This window comes from Pelodiscus sinensis, chromosome 6 (genome assembly GCF_052426305.1).
Source record: "Pelodiscus sinensis isolate ZL-2025 chromosome 6, ASM5242630v1, whole genome shotgun sequence".
NCBI lineage: Eukaryota > Metazoa > Chordata > Testudines > Trionychidae > Pelodiscus > Pelodiscus sinensis.
The window spans coordinates 48,933,110-48,950,088 of NC_143057.1; the positions used below are offsets into that span (position 1 = coordinate 48,933,110).

Here is a 16,979-nt window from a genome sequence, read left to right on the forward strand (position 1 = left end):
AGGAAATGGTCCTTAAGCCTAACCACAGGTTTTACTTGTCTACTCTCACCACAGTACTGCTCATCTCTGTTTGCCACTGAAGTCAAGGATGGTATTTGGTCCAACAATATTGACAGTGTTTGACTGAGATCTCATTTGCTAGTGCAAATCATGAATAACTTCAAAGTAAAAGCAAGTAATATTGTAATAAGTCTCTTTGTTTTAAGGTGACTTTTTAGTTTGTTCCTATACAGTTGTCAGATAAATGTAGCATGCCAGAAAAAGCTCTCAGACACAAGTCAAATACAATAGTGCCTTTGACACATATTCGTAATGTCTACTAGCATCAATTGGTGTTCATTACCATACAATTGATCTCTGTCTATGGCCTGTTTTTAATTTGTTGCTGGCTGCAACAATATTTCTTAACCATGGCCATTCCTTTATTTTTCCATTTTTGTTAATGAAGTTCAAAATTAGGAAGATAAGATTCTTTAACCACTTAAACCATTGGTTTTACAAAACAGAGTAAACACCTATGTAATTTCCACTGAACCACTAACAAATGTCTGACATCACTGATCATTAAATACGGTTTATTTTTTCAATAGCCCGCCTGCATTCCAGAATCCTTCATACATTTATGAATTGTTTAAGACCGTCAATTGACTAGAGAAATCCTGAATTTTATTTCAATGAGAATATCAAAATGTGAATAAAGAGCCTAAGCTTGTTTGTTGTACTCACTCCAATTTTCTCTTTTTTTTTTTTTTTTTTTATTCTGTCATATGTTGTCATTTTAAGGATTAAAAGGAAAAACTAGAATAGCTCTTGCAGCTGGGAATTAGCGGCAGAGTTATGATTTCTTAGATCTATTGCAATTAAATAAGAGGGTGAAATCCTGGCCCTACTGAAGTTGGTGATAGCTTTGCCATTGACTTCACTAAAGCCAGGATTGTACCCAGAGAGAATTACAACAGTTAAGTTCTCTCGTTTGTGAAGAGCAATGCTGGCAGCAGGTTGGTAAAATCCTTTTCTATCCATGCTGTCCAATAACTGGTTGCATTTCTGTTTGGAAGGTGTAAGGTAAACACAAAATCAGTTTAAGAACAAGGTTATTATTTCAAAAGTGAATACTGCATTTAAACTGCTCTTGTAAGAGATTTATAATGTAACATGCATGCTAGTTTTCCTAGTACTTGACTGCATTTTCCAGTAATATGCTTTTGACATTCATATTTGCAAAAAATAAAGTGAATGCTTTCTGTTTTAAAGCAGTTCATTAAGGTGCAAACTGTAGAATATACAATGTCCTTCAAAAATTAATGTGCTTTTTTCCTCTTTGATGGTCCTTGTTTTGCTGCTAGTTGTAGGATATAATGTAAATCATCATGTTGTGGTTTTTTGTAAACTTTGGAGAATTTTTTTAAAGCCTCACATTAAATACATTTTTCTCTATCCATGAACTGCAAAAAGCAGTTCCCCTTAAACATCTAACCGGTTTTCTCTATTGCGAATATAGTATTTTGCATTATAACTCACTTTTGTCTGAACTGTTAATGTGCCAAATCCTGTAGTCTTTATGTAAGCAAGTCTTCTATTAATGCCACTGGAGATAGGGTCAATAGAAGTTTTATCTAAGTAAAAACTGCCAATAAGGTTCCCTGAATAGTCGTAGTAGTCTAGACCACAAATTTAAATAATAAATAACTCCTTTTTGCCAATTTAAAGGCAGTAAATCTAATAGTGTCATAAGATGCAGTAATTATACAGAAGTGTGATTTGGCAAATCTGGCAATCTGAGCAAAATCATTCTCTCTCTCCTCTGATGGCATAGACCATCACCCCACCTTGACAGACCATCAGTTCATCTACCAACATATTGTGCTCTTACCAGCAATGTTTGAACTGAATATTTCCCCCCCTCAAGGCCTTTGTAGAGGGAGTCCAGAGTATATCCTTTGTGAAAAAAATTTCTGTATCTTCACACCATTTTTATACAAACTCACATGCTCCAAAAACAAGTATTTGCTCTTGAATAATATATTGGGCCAGAGATACAGGCCATACCAGGAAATGATGGTTTAGCTGAGCCCAGAGAGAAGGAGATGAACTCCAGCTGCCCAAGGAGATTCCCCCCCACCCCTTTCCATTCAGTTCAAACACTAATAAGAAGGGACATAATATGTATGTGGAGAGAATCACTATCACTTATAGGTGCATAACCCATTTATTTCCCCCAAATGCACAATAGTTCATAAATTGGCAGTTCTTTAATTGGCAGCCCAAAGTTACCTTCCTCCCCACACTGTCCATCCCTGAACAGTCAGTATTGAGACTTGTACAGAAAATTATTTGTTATCTCCAGCGTTCTTGAAGGCTACACTAAGTTAAATCCATATGCATTTATACTTTCTGGATTTCTTCATTGGCATTTCTTATTCTTCTAAATTTGCATTATGTAGATAAATAAACTTCCATTACAGTTATATGCAAATGGCGTAATAAACTTAAATAACTGACTTCCAATCCTTTGGTAGTGCAGTGTATTGTTAATAAGAAATGGATTGGTTTTCTTCTGTTTTAAAATTAAAAGTCCTTTTCTACTTTTTTCATTCTTGGTTTTATTTGCTAGCTTGAGCATATGGTTTAAGTTGTTGGGAGTATTTTTATAGCAAATAACAGTAATCTCTTTTAAAAATTCGAGTGTATTTCTTTCATAATAGCTACTAGTAAGTAGGGTTTCACATTGTTCCTCATTGTCTATAGGTTTCACATTGGGTTCTGTCAGAAAGAATGTGATGACATGGTTGCTTCATAACAGTGCAATTTTCACATGACCACACATTTGCCTTTCAGCTTCTCTTTCCTTTTCTGCTGTTTACTTTTTTTACCATCAATTTGTAAACTCACAGTCCTGCGTTTCTCTAAGTTTAGCAGCTCTTGGAACAGCTCTTTCACATTGTGGTTCAACTTGGCAGAAGTCTCCATAAAGGCACACTTCCACTTCTTGGCCATGGCTTCTCCCTCACTGCTCTCCACCTCTCGGTTTTGGTTTTCATCACTTTTATTCCCCACCAACATAATTGGAATACTTTCCACATCCCCTTTAATCTGACAGATTTGTTCGTAGATGGGTTTGAGTTCCTCCAAGGACTGCCGGCTGGTGATTGAATAAACCAAAATGAAAGCATGTCCTTTGGAAATAGACAGACGTTGCATGGCTGGAAACTGGTGGCTCCCTGTAGTGTCAGTAATCTGCAAAGTGCATATGCTCTTATCACAGCTGATCACCTGCCTGTAGGTGTCTTCTATAGTTGGAATGTAGCTCTCTTTGAAAGTCCCTTTCACAAACCTCAAGACCAAGGAACTTTTGCCAACTCCTCCAGCTCCAAACACCACCACTCTGTAATCATTGCTTTGCTCAGGCATGCTTTTCAGTGTATCTGATGCTCAACTAGGGGGAAAAAAAACAACCTAGGAAAGAAAATGTAACAAAATATTAATACAGCTTTCAGGGGGAGGGAAAATGCTTTATATCTTCTTCAGTAAGTGAAGTGAGAGAGTCACTGAAGTAATGCATATTAATAATGCATACTGACTCAACAAGACTGATTGTGGGTTGTAGGGCAATTTATCTCAACACTGCTTCTGGATTCCAGTCCAATGTGCATTCCAGTCCAGTGCAGGTTGATAATGGATGGAAGTTATGGCCATCTTGTGCTATTTGATGGCCTTTGTAAACTGAATGTGGTAACTTTAAGTCCAGTTACTAGTGGGCAAATATACCAGCACAAAAAATACCCATCCAGTTGACTTCCATGATGATAGTCCGCCTACAAAAAGTCTGAATTGGGTACAAGGATAGAGTTATAAGCTCATGCAAAGAGAACATCCTTTGAGTCATAATTGAAACATACTGATGAGGAGACCGGTCTGTGTGAGCATGTCCAACACATGCTATTCCTCTTCTGTGACTAGAAAATTTGTCTCCATTGCAGTACAACTCACACTTTTCACAAGCAAAACTTGAAGCTAATGAATAAATGTGAGTCTCTCATTAATAGCATTTAGTGTTTCATGTTTTTCTTTGGGGGTTTTCACCATTTTGGTTTTACCTCAAATACTGTTTTATTACCTAAACGATCAAGCTCATTTATCATTCAAGAGGGAAACTATTTTCTTTGATTCAGAGTTTGGTTATTGCATTCTAGAATTTTTGCATGATAATATTTGTCTCAATTTACCAGGGGGGGGGGGGGGGAAAGATATCTGCGTCTTCATACAATTTTGAAAAAAAACCATATTGTCACATCTGCAAAGGGATCAGAATGCATGTTATATTTGATAATGGTTTCACTGTCAACCTTGAAGATAAGCAGATTTAACAAGTTTACCTCTCACCAAAAATCTCTCCCTAAGCAATTAACTACAAATCTGGTTATAATAATAATTTATTACATCAGTAAAGAGGAATCCAAAGGTTCTCTTAACTATGGTAATTCCAGAATTAGAGAAAGTTTAGCTGTAATCAAAGGTTCATCTAAGGGCTAAATCCTGCTGACTTTATGATTGATTATTTATAAAATAACAGAAAGATTCCTGTTCACATCTGTGGATGTTTGTCAGGCCCTTAATGATACAAAATGTATCTACATTTCAAAATAAGATTTATGCAGGTATAAGAAGTGACAAACTGGAGTAAAAGGTAAAGCACAGAAGAAAGTAAAGTTAGTTTATAGTTTAATTCAATTTAAGGACAGACAGGAACCCTTAGATTGTGTAGTATGACATTGTATGTATCATAAGCCATTTAATTCCACACAGTTATTTTTGTGTGGAGCCCAATAACTTGTTTCACTAAAGCATAGCTTCCAAAAAGGCATGTCTTCAAGACATTGAGAATTTTCTCCTTATTTCCAATTTGAATGCCTGGTTTCATTTTCTAATCATTGGCTCTTGTTATCCTTTTGATCAAAAAAATTAAAGAGCTCTTTGGTACTTAGTATTTTTTCTTGTGAAAGTATTTACACACTGTAGTCAAGTCAGCTCTGTCTTCTTTTCAATAAACTGAACAGTTCCAGCTCTTTAAGCTTCTCATTATCAGTACTTTCACCAACCTTCAAATCATGTTGGTGAGTATTTTTCATCCTCTCCAATTTTTCATCATCGTTCTGTATCCCCACTATTTTAGTATCCATCTCACCAATTTCATACACACAGGTAAAATCCTGTTTGGAATAGGAACTCCCTGTTCCTATTCACTACTTCCCTGTTTATACATCCAAAGATTTCCCAACTCAAGTCCCCCATTCTGCAGGCAAGACTTAGGTTCTTTGGTCTTAGAACCTATTGGAACCCCTCTGGAACACTAGAACCTTTGCCCCCATTCGATGATGATTTTCCACTGAGAGCTAACTTTTTATATTTGCCAGTTGTCTAAATCCATTCAACACATGTTGTATTCATATTTTATTGTTCTAATTTTAAATCAGAATATTTCATGGTCCTAAATCAAATAATTAAAAGGTCTGTTTACTACATCTATACAAAAGCGGTGAGGAGTCCTGTGGCACCTTATAGACTAACCAAAGTGTTGGAGCATAAGCTTTCATGGGCAAAGACCCACTTCGTCAGATGCATGTAGGTGCATCTATAAGGTGACACGGGACTCCTCACCGCTTTTGCAGATTCAGACTAACACAGCTACTCCTCTGATACTTTACATCTCTACAGTTACCTTTATCAACCAAATTTGTAATATCAAAGAATGAAATCAGGTTTGTTTGAAAAGACCTATTTCTATAAACCCAGGTTGATTGGCATTAATTATATTCCTCTCCCTTACTTCTTTTAGTCAAAATCCCACATCAGCTTTTTCACTGATGTTAGATGAACAAGCAATTCCATTTTCCCTTTTTCAATAGTGGCAATATTGATAGTACTCTTCCGTGCATCTATACTGCACTGTAACTCGAAAAAGAAATTTAAGCCACGCAAATTGCATATCTTATTTTGATTCTGTTTTGAAATAGCTTATAATTTTGAAATAAAGTGCTATCCAAAACATCCCTTACTCCTTGTAGAATAAGGTTTACAGGGACGTTGGAATAGAGAGCCAAAATAATGGAGAAGACTTGGGATAGCTATTTCAGAATACTCCGGTATACCAAAATAACGTTGCAGTATAGGTGTAGCCTTCCAGTCCTCTAGAATTTCCCCTCTATTTTATTAAAAATTAACATGAGTGTATCTGAGTCTTTCTTTTCTAGTTCTTTTAGGACTCTGGGGTGCAAATTATCTGGATCTGCTGATTTTTAAAGTGCTTATCTCTGTAGATGCTGCTGCTGCTGCTTAACAGCCTCCTTGGTTACTAATAGACTAAAAAGTACAAATGAGATCCAGGCACATTATCTTCCTCCTGCTTTCCAAATACAGAACAGAAATATTTAGTGAGCACTTCCATCTCTGGATCATTATTAAGTTATACAGTTTCCATTTAGTACTGGACATATACTATTTATAAGATTCCTTGTGTTCCTAATATACTTTATAAATTTCCTTATATTCTTACTCCTGTCAGCTGTGAATTTTTCCCTGATGTCTTCATTTTATCAATTATCTATATTCCCCGTTTATATTGATTGCTATTCACTCCACTTTTCCCCATTTGTTTTATACTGCTTTTTTATTTCTAATTACTACCTTCACATTTCCAGTGAACCAGGATGGGCTTTCAGTCAATGTTATCTTTTTTTGATTGTGGATTTGGAATCCTCTAGAACTCATGTTTTCAATTTTCATCCAGTTTCCTTGAAAAGACTGATAATTAAGAGTGACCACACTTACAGAGAGTAGTAGGCCACATGCTCTGCTTATATCCTCTTTTTTGGAATTCCTTATTAAATTATTTGCACTGTAACTCTTAATTTATATTCACTGCTATCCACTTTCCCTTTATTCTATTTATTAATACTGTCTCTTGATATTTTATTGCATTAACAAAATTGGAGGAACCAACAACTTGGGAGGATAGTCTAGTGAAAGTATGGACTTCAGGAACACAACACAGAGTGGCTTAGAAAATACAGTAGAGTACTAGAAGAAGGATGGGAAAGGAAGAAAAGCTTTTGTGAGACAGAGTAAGTGGTTGGTTAATCTGTGCTACTGAGAAAATGGAGAACACAAATGCATCCCTCCCAGAACCTGCAACCCTACCCCTCCTGTACCCCAATCCTCTGTGCTAACCCAGTACCCAAATTCTTTCCCAGATCTATAACCCTCCCTGACCCCAAATCCCTCCCAGAGCCTTAAGCAGGTGCAGGCCCTGGGCATTCCAGGTGCCACCAACATTTCTGCAAACCCGCCACGCCTCTGGCACAGGAATTGTTAGTTCCAATTTTTATCAGCAGAAAGATTATCTTCAAACTGCTATTGGCAATGTAGTTATATGTTCGAGCAGAATCTCAGCCAGGAGAAAATATTAACTAAAAATAACTCCTGTCTTTCTTCACAGTATTTAAGTACATTACAAAGCTACTAGCTAAGTCACATCAGGTCGGGACATGGTATGTAGAGTGCAAGACCAAATGAATCATTAAAATTCTCTCATGCATTCCGTTTCACTGAAAAGACAGAAAACAAAACTGGTGCTTGTGTGTTTTGTCATCTTCTGCTCCCGCTTTGATAAGCTACTATGGCAAGTTGCCTTGTTTTTATAACTGTTCTTTGTTAATCCACTTATTGATAATTACCATGTTTTAACATTGTTCTCCATGCTGGAAACTTCATGCTTCCCAGCAGGCTACTAGACAATGGATGAGGTGGGGGGGGGGGGGGAGTTAAGTCTCTCTTATGTATTATTAATATACCTTTGCAAACGAAGGTTTCTGATATATTTCAACTATTACGAAGCTAACTTCTCTAAAGTAAAGGAGTACTTCTATAGAGAAGTGCTAAAGCCTAAATAAGCTATGCAACTTGAGCTACGTCAATTGTGTAGTTTAAGTCAAAATAGCTTATTTCAGTTTTTGGCACTGTCTACACGGTAGGAAGTTTGAAATAGAGCACTTTTCCTCCAACTTCTCTTGCTCCTCAAACAATGAGGATTACAGGAGTTTGAGTAAGAAGTTCTCCGGCTTGACATTATTTTGACATTATGTCAAAATAACTGCTTGTAGTGTAGACACGGACTAGATTATTTTGGATTAATGTCAATTATTCCAAAATAACACTGCTGTGTAGATGTACCCAAGAATAGGAATTTCCAAAATGTAACACAATCCTTCATATGTTGATGACAAAGGGACCTCAAAGCACAATCATACCATAGCTTTGGTCAGATCATTTTAAATGATGCAAAAAAAAAATCATTAAACCAGCTAACCTGTAATTTCTCAGGGTTTTCTTAATGCCTGCAATGCAATATAGAATTCAGAATGACGTCTATTTCAGGAACCTCTTAACAGTATTGCTATGCATTCTCTCTGCCTGCAGCCATTCTTCCTTATGCTGTCAGATCTCACAAGCTAGTCAGCAGGATCAGCAAGAGGATGGAAAACCTCTAAGGAACACATAGATGCCGCAAGAAAAGAAGCTGGTGACTTGTTAGGTGTCCTTTGAGCCAGTAGAGAGTGACAGCATGGTGAGAGAGTCACATTTTTTGGAGATGTTAACTTTCAGATGAGGTATAATAAAAGACCCTGGTCCTTAAAGATCCCCTGGTACTTTTTTATAAGAGCACAGTTGTCAAACCCTATGTGCTTGCAAATTCCAGCTTGAGTAATTACATTCTTTTGAGATACATTAATGCATGATTGGGACAACCACCACAGCAATGCTAAATTTTGGGTGGAAAAGGACATGTGGATAGGCACCCTGGGGATGAGGATATCAGTATCTTTAAAAAACTGATTAGGCTTTAGAGTTTTTTCCATTGATCAATATTTGTTAATTTTTAGTTTTTCTTAGGATAAGTGATAGGAGATCTCTCAAGCACATCTGTTTATTCAGGCACTCCTATGTATTTTCCACAGGCCAGGAATCCCACCCAGTGTTAGGTGTTCAGCCAACATAAAGAGAGTGCTACATTATTATCTTTAAGAATAATGGGCATGTTGTACGAGCAACTAACACCAAATCTTCGTTGTGTATCCCAAAATTTAATAGCCTTTGATGTGCTTGTTGGTGTATCATGGAGAAGGGGCAATGGGGTCAGATAGTTGGTGCCCATAAAATATTGACATTATAGAGACAAAGTGAGAGTCTGTTCATGCGATTTAGGTCCTAATTCAGCAAAGTATTTAAGCAGTCGCAAAAGTACTTTTCTGCATAGAGATGGAGGTAAGTAAGTGCTTACAAATACTTTGTAAAATCAGGACTATAACTCAGTCTGATTTAATATTGTTTGTGAATACTGGGTATAAGGCATGCATATAGCAAAAAAAAGCTGTCAATAGTGGAAACAATATAGCTAAAAAGGAAATCAGTTGATTTTTGTGTAAGTTCATAGGGGTGCAGCAATTAGAAATGTGGTTATTTCTGAAAATGCTGGGTCATGTGACCAAATGGTGTTATATTATTGGACACGAGAAAGATCATAATTAATTTGAATTTAGAATTGCTTTGACACAGTCACTGGAAATATTATCTTGTGTGTGGGATGAGGAAGGGCCTTACTAATTGGATCAGTGATTGGTAGAGGCTTGTAGACTACAAAAGTTTTGTTCAGGAGCTCTGGGCAAAAGTGAGATTAGGATCAGGGTTCCTGATGAAAGGTACTCACAATCAAATTGTGGTGAATGGGACAGGTAGTACTGACTAACTGGCTTGTAAGTGAATCAAGTTAGGAGGTAAGTAGAATAATCTGAATTCACAGTGGAGAGTATTAGTTTCTATACAGGGAAATCAAAATATAGCTCTGGGTCTTCTGTCTGGAATGCTCTCCAATAATTTTGCCTGTTTTTTGAGAATAAGTGATGTCTTCTACTCCACATATATTGTAAGATGCACAGACTCAAACTACTTCAAAGGCTTAGCTATGTGAAAACTGCACACAGTAAATTGTGTAGGAAGGGGGTACACAAGTTGCTTAACGTTTACTTGTGAACTACACTGATTTATTCTGGATTGTTCCCCCGTAAGACTTTAAAACTGCCAAAGGGTTGATAACAGTCCTATAGGGTCAAAACCACAGCTAGGTATATGTATGTCTTTACAGAAGATTTAGATGAGCATAATCACTTAAAAAAAACCCTCAATGAATTGGAGTGGCCACACACTCTCTTGTTACCACTTATCTTCCTTACTCGGATAGCAGCAAGAAGGGGGAGATCATAACGCCTGCACAAGCCCCCAGAACATATATCTTGAACTGGGATGATCTTTTCAGGCTCAATACCCTAGCTTTATAGCTGATTTCATCTGCAATGCAGAATACAGTGTTTATATTGCAATGGAGAATTTGTCTCAAAATATGCAAATAAAACAATGACTTTAATATAGAAAGTGTTTGGGGTTTTTTAAAGAACAGGAGTCCTAAACTGCTGTCTTAAAGACAGATGAGCATTAAAAGAGGGCAGAACCCTGCAGCTATATCATTCCTTGATCACAGAAGCTATGCCTTGTTTTAGCAAAGTAACTATCACGTTTTCAATCCGCATTCACTAATTTTCTGTGGTTTTTTTGGAGGAACCAATCATTTCCAATGCATAGCATTTCTCCTGAGGTGAATTTAATTGTGTAGAAAAAATGTTTACAGCTATATGGTTAAGAAAAGTCCAAATACTATCCCAAATTAATGTCTTTAAAACTATTTGAAATATTGTATAGAGGAGATTTTCTGAGTGTGATCCCTCTGCCAAGGGCAAACTATTTTAAATTGGAATCATAATGATAAAATCTTGACTAATTATTAACCCAGAAGGATGTCACTTGTGGTGAAGGCTGTTACTTGTATTACCATAGCAGGTTGGAGCCATATTCATGGACCAAGATCTCATCGTTCCAGGAGCTATAAAAATGCATAACAAAAAGACACTCCCTTCCCCAAAGAGCTCAAAATCCAAGTTTAAGACAAGAAACAGAAGATGGAGAGAGATGGAAATACAGGCACAAAGATGATATTGGTCAGCAAGATAAGCTGTGTCTCAGCACACCAGTAGCCTATTTATCAATTTTTAGAGGCATTAAGGCAGAGAAGAGTTTTAAAAGGGGTTCTGAAGGAGGACAATGAAATAGCTTTATGGATGTTTATGAAGAATGTCTCCGAAGCAGGAAGAATAGTGTGAGAGAAAGTACAACGGTGATTGTTTGAAAGTGGGCAGCAGAGGCTGGACTTGGGAGCTGATCAGAGGAGGGAATCAACATCTTGATGGTGAATAAGGGCCTTGAAAGTGAAGACAAGCAGCTTCCGGTTGATACAATGGAGAAAGGGAAGCTAATGGAGGAAGTCAAAAGGGGTGACATGGAAACAGGGTAGGAAAATGATCTTTGCTCCAGCATTCTGGAGGAAAGTGAGTAGGGCAAGATTGCATTTGTCAAATCCAGAGAGAAACATGTATCAGTAATTGAGACTCAAGATTATTAGAGCCTAGACAAGAGTTTTAGCTCTGTGGAGGGATAGGAAAGGTGATATTTTAACAAGCTGATACTGAAAGAATTGGCAAGAGTTAGACATAGTAAAGAGAGGCAGGTTATGATCATGAGACTTTAAGAATGTATTTAAGTGCTTTGTTAGATTGTGATCAGACAGCATTATAGAGGATTGAGCACTAGAGAAACGCACTTGTAAATATGAACCTGTTTCATAAAATGACAAAAGCAAAAGGCAAACTAATATTATCCAGCATGAGTCCAATTCAACAAATCCCATATTAATTTTTAGTTTCTTAACCTAGTAAATGTTTTAAAAGCTTTAATAATTTTGGCTCTGATTCAGCTATGCAGTTAAGTCTCAATTTAACTTAAAGCACATGGTAAGTGTTACTGTCCTTACTCAGTGAAAGTTTTGTTTGAGTAAGAACTGCTGGATCAGTTTTAGGCACTGATCTTGCAAACACTTCTCAATGTGCAAGTTTATGCATCTAGACAAATTGACTAGAATGAGCTAAACACCAAATATTGTGAAATTCATGATTAAAATCACAAGAATTGGCAACTCTATACTGACACGCTATATATATATATATATATATAAAGATATATAAATACTTCAGACTATTTTCTTTTCATTAGAGGAAATAAGAGAAGAAAAACAGCTATTTTGGTTATTCTAGCCTCACAGTTCTTTATTCCTGAATAGTTTAATTTCACTGTTACGACAGAAAAATAGTGGTCCAGATCTTCAGTGAAAGCAGAATAGTTACAAATAGGACTACAGCATTTGGCTCATTCTTATGAAAAATCATAACACATTTTATTTTCTATTGCTAGGAAGACAGTGATGATTAACATGAACACTGCGTCAGATTCTGATACCTTTATTCATGTTGAATAGAACTTACTCCAGAATAGTCCCATTAAAGTCAATTGTGCTATATGTGGCATACGTTATTTCTCAGCCTGTGTTACGGTATTGGAACCTGATCTATTGTCTTACTCTATGAATTTCACATGATAAACCCCTGGACAAAATACCAAATAATCAATACAGTGATTAAAACTATAACTTGTAAAACAAGGATTTGAGATAAGATCTGGGTATAATTTGTAGATTCTTACATAGCAATATAGTAATGGGTTTCTAATTGTTCTAAGAATTTGTTTTCTTCCTCTTCACTCTGGCAAGTTGGCAAAGTTAAATTTGTTTACTAAGTTTATATTTCTTTAACAAACATGTTCATTTATTTTGAAAAACCCACATCTCTTCCCTTTGGAGCCTTTGAAATTCAGAAAACTGAAGACTGTTTACTAAAAATAAAGAATAATAAAAATGTGTGTGTTAAGTTAGCATTGAGTAGTTTCTCTGTGGTTGAGGTAAATATAGGTATGTTCACTATATTTCTTCTCATTTCTGCCAGTGTTACCAAGAAAGGAGACATATGAATTAAAAACAAACTATTATCAGTAAGACTAAATTATATTAAAATATAAATAAGTAAATTAAATACAATGAAACATACTTTCAGTGGTTTTTCTATGCCAACGTTTTTAATGTTTGGTTGAAGGAACTTGATAGACTTTAAGGAGACCATTTTTCTCCTTAGGGGCTTATAACAATATTTCAGTTATTTGTATCAGCTGCAGCTGAGATTTGACAGTTGAAACTGACATTTTTGGATAAGAGAAAAACCCAATTATTTTTGTGTGGAGAAGAAATCATAGAATTACACTTTGTTTGTTTTTTAATCTCAACTGTCCATGGCATTGATTTTTAAGTCAGTTAGTAGACATTAAATGGAAGCACCTTCCACAACACAGAAATGGATGTGCTTTTCGCATGCTGTTGCCTTGCTACACATCCATCTTAAAAAACAGGAAAATAAAAGGAAGCAAATGTTTCAGTGCCACCACTATTCAGTCTCAACAAAAAACTACCCTGGTAACTGCAATAACTATTATGTAGGCAGCATTCCACTGCTACCAAGTTTGGCAGCATTCCTACCTTTTAGGAAATCTGGGAGACTAATCTCTGTTGCATCATTTTCCCTCTACTGTTAAATTCATTTACTCCAAAGGAGCTGCTGCTGACTTTCATTGTTTGAGAGGAAATTAGGATCTTCATGTCACTAGTAGCAGTCTCTTCCTTATTTTAAAGTGCTGATAAATTTTGCTCTTCTTTTTCTTCACATCCTAATCAAGCATTGTACAAGAGCTGGGAAAGGGCTTAGTGCTTGGATTATTCTATTTAATACTCTCAAGCAGAAAATAGGTCATGGTTCAACTTAGTTTTAAAACATGATCTCACCTGAAAGTTCTTATTCTAATTACTGGCAAGATTACAAATAAGATAATTGATTCCTAGTTCCATGTGAAACTTATCTATAACCCCCAGAAAACAGATGTTTCCTGATCACCTTTTTTTTTTTTTCTTGCTATGCTGAAAGTGAAGATAACCTAATGGACTGTTTTTTTTTTTTAAAAGGTGACATTTTGCTGTGGATGAGGTGCCTTTTACTAGAATGTATGTTTAAAAAGGGGGGGAAATATATATTTCTATCACCATGGAACAGCTTTCACAAATGCATGGTGTTCTTTTCCTCCCCTCATGGGTCTAGACTGTAACATTGATGTTGCTTGAGTAAAGCATCATGAAATGTATTAAAAGAAAAAAATCTGGAAAACTGAATAGCATGTCAACATATAAGACAGGTAGTAACCCACAGACCATATCTTCTAATGTGAGAGAAGTTCCAACCAGGGTGTGTAAATACTCTGCTTAGGATCAAAGTACACAAATGTGTACAATGACTTTAGAAGTTTTGCCTCTATCATGAAAGCATTCATAGAGAGGCCCAGCAAAATACAAACAATATGGTATAATAAAATGATGTCCCTTTTGAATTACACATGCACACAAAGACAATGAAGGGTCTTATTGAAAAGGGGAGGGGATAAACAGAGATCCTCAAATGCTCAATGCAAAATTGAGGTGTTTTTAAAAGAGCGATGGAAAGAAAGTGAGAGAGATTTCAGTGGGGGAAGGCATTCCACATCAAACCACAACAAAAGTGTGGTCATCTGCTGGCTTTGGACATGATGGTGGGACCTTCCAATGATCAGATATGTAAGCACAAATACTTTTCAGCACAATGCTCCATGAGCAGACAGGTCATGAAGGTACGACCAAAGCCAACGCCAACAGAAGCTTTAAAAACAAGCAGTGCCAATTCATATTTGAATCCATCACTGCAAAGATAGTCAGCAAAGAGACGACGGTCAGATGTAATATAATTGACATAGCTCAAACTGGTAAGCATTCATGAGTTCCAAATGTTGGTGCATTTTTCCTGAGAGGTCTTTGAAAAGGCTATTACAGTGATCGAGCTTCAGGGTCACAAAGGCAGGTGTTTCTGCTATTCGACTATCTTGGCATAAGCCAAAATGCAGCATAACAGGGGAAAATAACTTCAATTCTTGGCTTTAAATGCAGAGGGCATGACCCAAACTGATACCAAGGTTCTTAACCTTTCTGACCAAATGCCTTCACAAATAGAGACACAAAGAATAGAACACCTGCTATTGACAACATCTACTGAATAGTAGGACTTCTGTCTTCCCAGGGTTGAGGACAAAATAGCAGGATGTCCCTTCAAATGTTTCCCCAGACTTTTGGATTCACAGGGCAATAGATTCACAGCTGTGTATCCCTAAAAAAACACTGACCATCAATTTGAACTGTCCACATACAATGGGAGATGGGATGGAATCATGTGGTATCACTTATTTTACAGTGCTTAGCAATGACACACTTGTCAGTCCCCAAGAACTGACCAATAAAATGTACAGTTAATGTGCCTGGAATCCTGGGTGACAATTCACTATACCCTAGAAACAGCAATTTGTCAGGAAAGAAATACCAAAATGGCCAGCTGACCCAAATCTAAAAACTGTAGGATCTGTAAATACTTTAGATTCAGTGGAATTTAAAAACCCAGGCAAAGGTAGCCATGAAGTTGCATTTATATTGATATCTGTGTGTATATCAATACATACAATTCTATGGATGGATGGACAGACCATATTGTGCACATATGTGCATTATATATAGGTTGCATACGTACAGATAGGCAAATACATATTTAGTGCATATAAATGTGTGTGTATTTAAAAAGAAAATGCTTTTAAGGATATTACTTAAATCTTGTTGCTGTATCATCAACTTTCACACCATTGTGACTGTGTATTGCAGTATATATATAAAACAGCCTACATTTTACAGAGAACATAGCAATCAGAGTAAGTCGAGCTGCTGAGTTAAAAAAAATAGTCAGCCTTCAACAGGAATACTCAAGAGTTGTCTAAAATTTAGTTCTATTTCTTTTAAAAAGAATATCTTAGCATTATTTGATTCAAGCTCAATATCTTCCCCTCCCCCTACTTCCCTCATCAGAAATGGTTAAATGTCTTCATTTAAACCAGAGCAACATTTTTGTGACCAATGGGTTGCATCAGTGCAAAAGAGGGCAGAATTTAGCCCATCGTGTTTGAATGAATTTTTCAAATGTTGATACAAAGCAGTTACTGATATCCCACTATGCTAACAAATATTTTTCTACGCTGGCCAATACTTGCCACATCATCTGCATAAGATATGCAGTTAGGGCTAAATCTTGCAGTCTTCACTCATACAAAATTCCCTTTGACTTCAGTGGGACTTTTGCCTGAAGAACTACTGCTGGATTTGGCTAAGAAAAATAAAATTCACCTTATATCAATACATAGCTAGTGTTTCTTATACAATGCTGGGTAGAAAAAATGATTTAAGAAGATTACCTGAGAAGGAACAGAACTCTGCCAAATGCTCTTCAGTTTTTGCCTGTCATAGTACAAGCAGTACAGCCTTTCAGTTGTGGGTTTCTCTGAGAGAAAGCTGTCTGTTTTTAAATAAAGAGGTTTATCTCAGTCGTTTGCTTCTCTCTTGTCTCTTGTTAGTTGCTGCTGTCTGATCCTTGTTTTGTTGCCAGTGCTCTTGCTAATCTGGTTCTAGTCTAGTTTCTCTCTCTCTGGGTGCCTGGGCTGGGTGCTTTTGTTGGCTTGGTTGCAATCTCCCTCCACACACAAACACACACCCTCTGCTCTCAGAGATGGACTGACTTCAGCTTCAGCTGCTGCTGGTACCTAAATGGCGACTGCAAAGCTGATCTAAGCTTTTAAGTGCCACCTACTGAGTAACTGTGGAACATAGATATGATTTAAGGGCTGGAATTTTCTGGTCACTTTACCAAATATGATTTTATTTGTACAATTAGTCTTGTATTTAATAATTTTAGATCCTCCAACCGTTTAGTATTTTGTAATTTAAAACGGCTGTACATATGCATCTATGCACCCACACATTC

At 36.6% G+C, this 16,979-nt stretch overlaps 1 protein-coding gene across 1 annotated transcript; it reads right to left on the minus strand.

Moving 5' to 3' along the window:
• Positions 1-731: 731 nt before the first annotated feature.
• On the minus strand, positions 732-16,776 carry DIRAS2 (DIRAS family GTPase 2). Its single transcript, XM_006131883.5, has 2 exons — positions 16,414-16,776; positions 732-3,456 (listed from the first exon to the last, which is right to left on the minus strand). Exon 2 carries the CDS (start codon positions 3,409-3,411, stop codon positions 2,812-2,814), a length of 600 nt encoding a protein of 199 aa, XP_006131945.1. The 5' UTR covers positions 3,412-3,456; positions 16,414-16,776; the 3' UTR covers positions 732-2,811.
• Between the last annotated feature and the right edge of the window lie 203 nt (positions 16,777-16,979).

What these genes read in the sequence shown, in the direction of transcription:
- DIRAS2 (XM_006131883.5), bottom strand. Translation starts at nt 3,411, where the DNA reads ATGCCTGAGCAAAGCAATGATTACAGAGTGGTGGTGTTTGGAGCTGGA.